Below are 7,500 nucleotides of genomic sequence, written 5' to 3'. Positions count from 1 at the left end.
ATGTGGATCTGTAATCAGTCATTACAATCAGAGTCATAGCGTCATACGGCACGGAAACAGGTCCTACGGCCCCCCACTACCCCCCCACACTGACCAACATGCCCCGACCGACCTACACTCGTCCCAACTGCCTGCTTTAGGCCCATACCCCTCTAAACCTGCCCGATCCATGTACCCGTCTAAATATTTCTTAAACATTGTCATAGTCCCTGCCTCAATTACCCCCTCTGGCAGACACAAAATGCTGGAGCAACTCAGCGGGTGAGGCAGCATCTATGGTGAGAAGGAATGGGCGATGTTTCGGGTCTCAGTGTAATGTCAAAGTCAAATTGTTTTACAATTGAAAAGACTAGGCTTGTATTCACAGGGGTTTAGAAGGATGAGGGGATATCTTATAGAAACATATAAAATTATAAAAGGACTGGACAAGCTATATAGATGCAGGAAAAATGTTCCCAATGTTGGGCGAGTCCAGAACCAGAGGCCACAGTATTAGAATAAAGGAGAGGCCATTTAAGACTGAGGTGAGGAAACCTTTTCACCCAGAGAGTTGTGAATTTGTGGAATTCCCTTCCACAGAGGGCAGTGGAGGCCAAGTCACTGGAGTGATATAAGAGAGAGTTAGATAGAGCTCTAGGGGCTGGTGGAGTCAAGGCATATGGGGAGAAGGTAGGCACGGGTTATTGATTGGGGATGATCAGCCGTGATCACAATGAATGGCGGTGCTGGCTCGAAGGGCCTAATGGCCTCCTCCTGCACCTTTATGCTATGTTTCTATGATTAAACAAGATTTACAAGGACGTTGACTATTTCAATGAACCCTGGCTAATACAAAGACAAGTTACTTTTAACATCCAAACCATAGATACAAGACAGGTATATAATGGCGTCTCAGTCATATAACCATATAACAATTACAGCACGTAAACAGGCCATCTCGGCCCTTCTAGTCCGTGCCGAACACGTATTCTCCCCTAGTCCCATCTACCTGCACTCAGACCATAACCTTCCATTCCTTTCTCGTCCATATAACTATCCAATTTATTTTTAAATTATAAAATCGAACATGCCTCCACCACTTCCACTGGAAGCTCATTCCACACAGCTACCACTCTCTGAGTAAAGAAGTTCCCCCTCATGTTACCCGTAAACTTCTGTCCCTTAATTCTCAAATCATGTCTTCTTGTTTGAATCTTCCCTACTCTCAATGGGAAAAGCTTATCCACGTCAACTCTGTCTATCCCTCTCACCATTTTAAAGATCTCTATCAAGTCCCCCCTTAACCTTCTGCGCTCCAGAGAATAAAGACCTAACTTGTTCAACCTTTCTCTGTAACTTAGTTGCTGAAACCCAGGCAACATTCTAGTAAATCTCCTCTGTACTCTCTCTGTTTTGTTGACATCCTTCCTATAATTAGGCGACCAAAATTGTACACAATACTCCAGAATTGGCCTCACCAATGCCATTAAAGGTCTTGGGAGAGATTAGACTACAGAAAAGTGGACTGTAAAAGTGAGGCAGGTCTTGCCACGTCTCTTACCCTCGGCGCACTCCAGTTAAGCTTTGGAAAAACGATGCCTCCAAGAGAGTTTATAGCTTCCTGCACCTGTGCTGCAAAGTCTGGGAACTCTGGAGCCTGAAGGAAAATATAACGGTTAAATGCAAGTGTTAGGGAAACACCACAACAAAATGATGCTCACTCAAAACCCAAACCAGGCAAGCACGCTGGTGCAACGGCAGAGCTGCTGCCGTACAGCGCTTTCAGCACCAGAGACCAGGGTTCCATCCTGACTGCAGATGTTTCACATTCTCCACGTGACCAGTGTGGGTTTTCTCCGGGTGCTCCAGTTTCCTCCCCACACTCCAAAGACGTGCAGGTTTGTAGGTTCATTGGCTTGGTATACAATGTAAATTGTCCCTAGAGTGTGTGTAGGGCAGTGTTAATGTGCGGGGGTCGCTGGTCGGCGTGGAATCGGAGGAACAAAGGGCCTGTCTCTAAACTAAAAACTAAGCTAAACCCACCATCTCCTCTGTAAAAGTCACAAACGCTGGAGAAACTCCGACCCGAAATGTCACCTATTCCTTCGCTCCAAAGATGCTGCCTCACCCGCTGAGTTTCTCCAGCATTTTTATCTACCTTCAAGTGTTCCAGCATCTGCACTTCCTTCTTAAACATCTCCTCTATAATAAAACCTTCAGTTCTAAAATTAATAATGTTCAATGCGCTCGAAGTTCCTTTAATGCTACATCTTGATAAATTAAATTATGAAGATGTAGCATTAAAGGAACTTCGCTGTCTGCGGAGGGCGCTCAGCATCGCCAAGGACTGCTCTCACCCCAACCATGGACTGTTTACCCTCCTACCATCCGGGAGGCGCTACAGGTCTCTCCGTTGCCGAACCAGCAGGTCGAGGAACAGCTTTTTTCCGGCGGCTGTCACTCTACTAAACAACGTACCTCGGTGACTGCCAATCACCACCCCCCCCCCCCCCCCCCCCCCCGACACTTATTATTATTTATTCAAATCGTTTGCAATGTCGCTCTTCAAGGGAGATGCTAAATGCATTTCGTTGTCTCTGTACTGTACACTGACAATGACAATTAAATTGAATCTGAATCTGAAAACACCGTATTAAAGATAGCGGAGTCAGGGGATATGAGAAGGCAGGAACGGGTTACTGATTATGGATGATAGACCAAAATGCTGGAGAAACTCAGCGGGTGAGGCAGCATCTTTGGAGCGAAGGAATAGGTGACGTTTCGGGTCGGAGTTTCTCCAGCATTTGTGACTTTTACAGAGGAGATGGTGGGTTTAGCTTAGTTTTTAGTTTAGAGACAGGCCCAGGCCCTCAGCATCGATGGAGCGAAGGAAATAGGCAACGTTTCTGGATTATATCCTTATGGGGAGAAGGCAGGAGAATGGGGTTGAGAGAAAGTTACATCGAATGGTGGAGGAGACGATGGGCCGAATGGCCCACTTCTGCTCCTATCACTTACAAAATCAGATGATACTATATGTAAATACGATCAGTTTAAAGTGATTGTGGAAGATCAGCCATGATCACATTGAATGGCGGTGCTGGCTCGATGGGCCGAATGGCCTGCTCCTGCACCTATGGTCTATTAATAAGATATTCATATTTAATGAAATGGTGCGTTATCGTCACAGGAGCAAGGTGCAAATGCGCATTGGAATTATTATCTTACAGTCCAGCAGAGTATCACCTTACCACCCCCTGATCAGCAGCTTTGTACTGAGAGGGGGTCTGCTGAGCCCACATGCAAGAGCCATCATTAGAGCAACACAAAAAAACTATTACGATTAAGACACAATGAACTGCAGATGCTGGTTTATAAAAAAACAAAGTGCTGGAGGTACTCAGCGGGTCTGGCAGTCACGTGTACTGAGGTACAGTCAAAAGGTTTGTTTTGCCTGCTATCCCATCCAATGCCACAAGTGGCGGTAGAGGACAAGTCAATGGATATTTTTAAGGCAGAGGTAGATGCATGTTTGATTAGGTAGACAAAATTGGTGGAGAAACTCAGCGGGTGCAGCAGCATCTATGGAGCGAAGGAAATAGGCAACGTTTCGGGCCAAAACCCTTCCGGGTTTCGGCCCGAAACGTTACCTATTTCCAGAAGGATTTCGCCCCGAAACGTTGCCTAATTCCAGAAGGATTTCCAGAAGGATTTTGGCCCGAAACGTTGCCTATTTCCAGAAGGATTTCGGCCCGAAACGTTGCCTATTTCCAGAAAGATTTCGGCCCGAAACGTTGCCTATTTCCAGAAGGATTTCGGCCCGAAACGTTGCCTATTTCCAGAAGGATTTCGGCCTGAAACGTTGCCTATTTCCAGAAGGATTTCGGCCCGAAACGTTGCCTATTTCCAGAAGGGTTTCGGCCCGAAACGTTGCCTATTTCCTTCGCTCCATAGATGCTGCCGCACCCTCTGAGTTTCTCCAGCACTTTTTGTCTATCTTCGATTTTCCAGCATCTGCAGTTCCTTCTTGAACTGATGCTTGATTAGTACGGGTGTCAGGGGTTATGGGGGGGGGGGAAGGCAGGAGAATGGGGTTAAGAGAGAAAGTTAGATTGAATGGCGGAGTAGACGATGGGCCGAATGGCCCACTTCTGCTCCTATCACTTACAAAATCAGATGATACTATACGTAAATACGATCAGCTTAAAGTGCAATAGGTGGAGCAAAGGGGAAGATACAGAGTGCAGAATATAGTTCTCAGCATTGTAGCGCATCAGTTCCACAGACAAAGTCCAATGTCCGCAATGGGGTAGAGGTGAATCGGACAGTTGATAGACCCACAAATCTGGTGTAACTCAGCGGGACAGGAAGCGTCTCTGGAGAGACGGAATGGGTGCCATTTCGGGTCAAGACCCTTCTTCAGTCTGAAACGTCACCTATCCATGTTCTCCAGAGATGCTGCCTGGCCCGCTGAGTTACTCCAGCACTCAAGTGTTTATCTTTGGTGTAAACCAGCATCTGCAGTTCCTTTCTACAAACATTAAATGATATTCATCCAAAATACTAATAATGTCAACAGCTTCTTACCGTAAGTGTCGTCACATTCTCATCATCTGACCACTACGTGAAAGAAACATAAAATGAGTCAAGACGCATAAAATAAAACTGTGTTGCAGAATATTTAAGATCAGTTTATTGTCGTGTGTACCGAGGTACAGGGAAAAGCTTTTGTTGCGCGCTAACCAGTCAGCGGAAAGACAATACATGATTACAATCGAGCCGTCCACAGTGTACAGATACAGGATGAAGGGAATAACGTTTAGTGCAGATAGTTTGAAGGTCTTCAATAAGCTGGATGGGAGGTCAGGACCGCTCTCTGGTTGTGGTCGGATGGTTCAGTTCTTCTTGGTTTCCTGGTCCTCCAAAAATATTCCAAATGGAATTTAAACTGGAGATGGTGGAGGGTGGACTTAAGCAAGAAAGGGTTCTTGGGAAGATAAAGCTACCTTAAATTTAGTTGTGTCTGGTTGGGTAACTATGGTAGGGTGAAGGCTATTCCACGCTTTAATTGTGCGGGGGAATAACAAATTGCTGTACACATCTGTCTTGGTAGCTGGAATCACAAATTGGATCCAATGCCCTCGTCTGCTCCTAATAGGTTTGGGTTTTGGCTAGGTATGGTCACCTATGTTGAGCTGCCCATTTAACATTTTGTAAACACAGGTCCTCTTATTCCTCATGCTCTCCATACTGTGCTACTGAGCTTTACATCTGTCTTGGAGAGGGTTCCAGCCCAATGAAATGGGTCAATAGACAATAGACAATACGTGCAGGAGGAGGCCATTCGGCCCTTCGAGCCAGCACCGCCATTCAATGCGAGCATGGCTGATCATCCACAATCAGTACCCCGTTCCTGCCTTCCCCCCATATCCCCTGACTCCGCTATCTTTAAGAACCCTATCTAGCTCTCTCTTGAAAGCATCCAGAGAACCGGCCTCCACCGCCCTGTGGGGCAGAGAATTACAGACTCACAACTCTCTGTGAAATTTGCAGTGTATACAGTCATTTACAGTGTATAGATACATGATAAGGGAATACCATTTAGTGCAAGGTAAAGCCAGTAAAGTCCGATCAAGGATAGTCCGAGGATCGCCTGATAACAGCAGGAAAGAAACTGTCCCTGAATCTGGAGGTGTGCGTTTACACACTTCTGTGCCTCGTGCCCGATGGGAGAGGGGGGGGAGAAGAGGGAGTGACCGGGCGCTGAGACCGGTCCTTGATTATGCTGCCAACCCTAACCCTGAACATGCAGCATCCACATATAAAATTATAAAAGGACTGGACAAGCCAGATGCAAGAAAAATCGTCCCAATGTTGGGCGAGTCCAGAACTAGGGGCCACAATCTTAGAATAAAGGGGAGGTCATTTAAGACTGAGGTGAGAAAAAACTTTTTCACCCAGAGAGTTGTGAATTTGTGGAATTCCCTGCCACAGAGGGCAGTGGAGGCCAAGTCACTGGATGGATTTAAGAGAGAGTTAGATAGAGCTCTAGGGGCTGGTGGAGTCAAGGGACATGGGGAGAAGGCAGGCACGGGTTATTGATTGGGGACGATCAGCCATGATCACAATGAATGGCGGTGCTGGCTCGAAGGCCGAATGGCCTCCTCCTGAACCTATTTTCTATGTTTCAATCAATAACTGGATGAAGTTCGATGAAGGCAACAATACAGACCTGCACATCCTGCTCCTCGTCACTGTCTTCATTCGTTTGTGAACAACTTGGGGCTTCATTTCTGTAACGATTAAAAACAGATTTCCAGACCATTTTCGCAGCTTCCGTCGTTTTGTTTGGTGTCGCGTGTGTGGGGGTACAGTGAAAAGCTTTAGCCGTGCGATAACCAGTCAGCGGAAAGACTGAGTAAGAATTTAATTTTTCTATCTGGGACATATGACAATAGAACATTCCTGACTCTCTACTATACGTGTTTAGGAAGGAACTGCAGAGGCTGGAAAATCGAAGGTAGACAAAAATGCTGGAGAAACTCAGCGGGTGCAGCAGCATCTATGGAGCGAAGGAAATAGGCAACGTTTCGGGCCGAAACCCGGAATGGTTTCGGCCCGAAACGTTGCCTATTTCCAGAAGGATTTCGGCCCGAAACGTTGCCTATTTCCAGAAGGATTTCGGCCCGAAACGTTGCCTATTTCCAGAAGGATTTTGGCCCGAAACGTTGCCTATTTCCAGAAGGATTTCGGCCACAAACATTGCCTATTTCCAGAAGGATTTCGACCCGAAACGTTGCCTATTTCCTTCGTTCCATAGATGCTGCCTCACCCACTGAGTTTCTCCAGCATTTTTGTCTACCTCCATTTTCCAGCATCTGCAGTTCCTTCTTAAATATTTGATTCTTACCTCCCAGAAACTACCAGAGTCCCATCATCCAGTAAATAATCGGTGACATCTTGCGGGAGTGGCAGGATAATGCTGTGAAGACAATACACAAGATGTAAACGATGCATCTGGAAGAATCTTGGAGTGAAACACAGAACAGTACAGCACAAGAACAGGCCCTTCGGCCCACAATATCCGTGCCGAACACGAGGCCAAGACCAAATCTTATCTGCCTGCACGTGATCCATATCCATCTATTCCCAGCATATCCGTGTTCCCGATGTTGGGGGAGTCCAGAACCAGGGGCTACAGTTTAAGAATAAGGAGTAAGCCATTTAGAACGGAGATGAGGAAACACTTTTTCTCACAGAGGGTGGTGAGTCTGTGGAATTCTCTGCCTCAGAGGGTGGTGGAGGCCGGTTCTCTGGATACTTTCAAGAGAGATCTAGATAGGGCTCTTAAAAATAGCAGAGTCAGGGGATATTGGGAGAAGGCAGGAACGGGGTACTGATTGGGGATGATCAGCCATGATCACACTGAGTGACGGTGCTGGTTCAAAGGGCCAAATGGCCTACTCCTGCACCTATTGTCTATTGCTTAAAATGGACACAAATAGCTGGAGTAATTCAGCA

The 7,500-nt window shown here is 46.5% G+C and overlaps 1 protein-coding gene across 1 annotated transcript in view; it reads right to left on the bottom strand.

Annotated features, from left to right (window-relative positions):
- cdc123 (cell division cycle 123 homolog (S. cerevisiae)) overlaps window positions 1-7,500 on the bottom strand; it is a 25,431-nt gene that overhangs the window by 14,495 nt on the left and 3,436 nt on the right. The window contains exons 2-5 of the mRNA XM_055653468.1: window positions 6,890-6,961; window positions 6,212-6,272; window positions 4,567-4,599; window positions 1,541-1,636 (exon numbers count right to left, since the gene is read on the bottom strand). Coding sequence (XP_055509443.1) covers window positions 1,541-1,636; window positions 4,567-4,599; window positions 6,212-6,272; window positions 6,890-6,961 — 262 coding nt within the window. The remainder of the gene's footprint in view (window positions 1-1,540; window positions 1,637-4,566; window positions 4,600-6,211; window positions 6,273-6,889; window positions 6,962-7,500) is intronic.

This window comes from Leucoraja erinacea, chromosome 22, assembly GCF_028641065.1.
Source record: "Leucoraja erinacea ecotype New England chromosome 22, Leri_hhj_1, whole genome shotgun sequence".
Classification (NCBI taxonomy): Eukaryota; Metazoa; Chordata; class Chondrichthyes; order Rajiformes; family Rajidae; genus Leucoraja; species Leucoraja erinaceus.
This window is presented reverse-complemented; position numbering and strand designations above follow the sequence as displayed.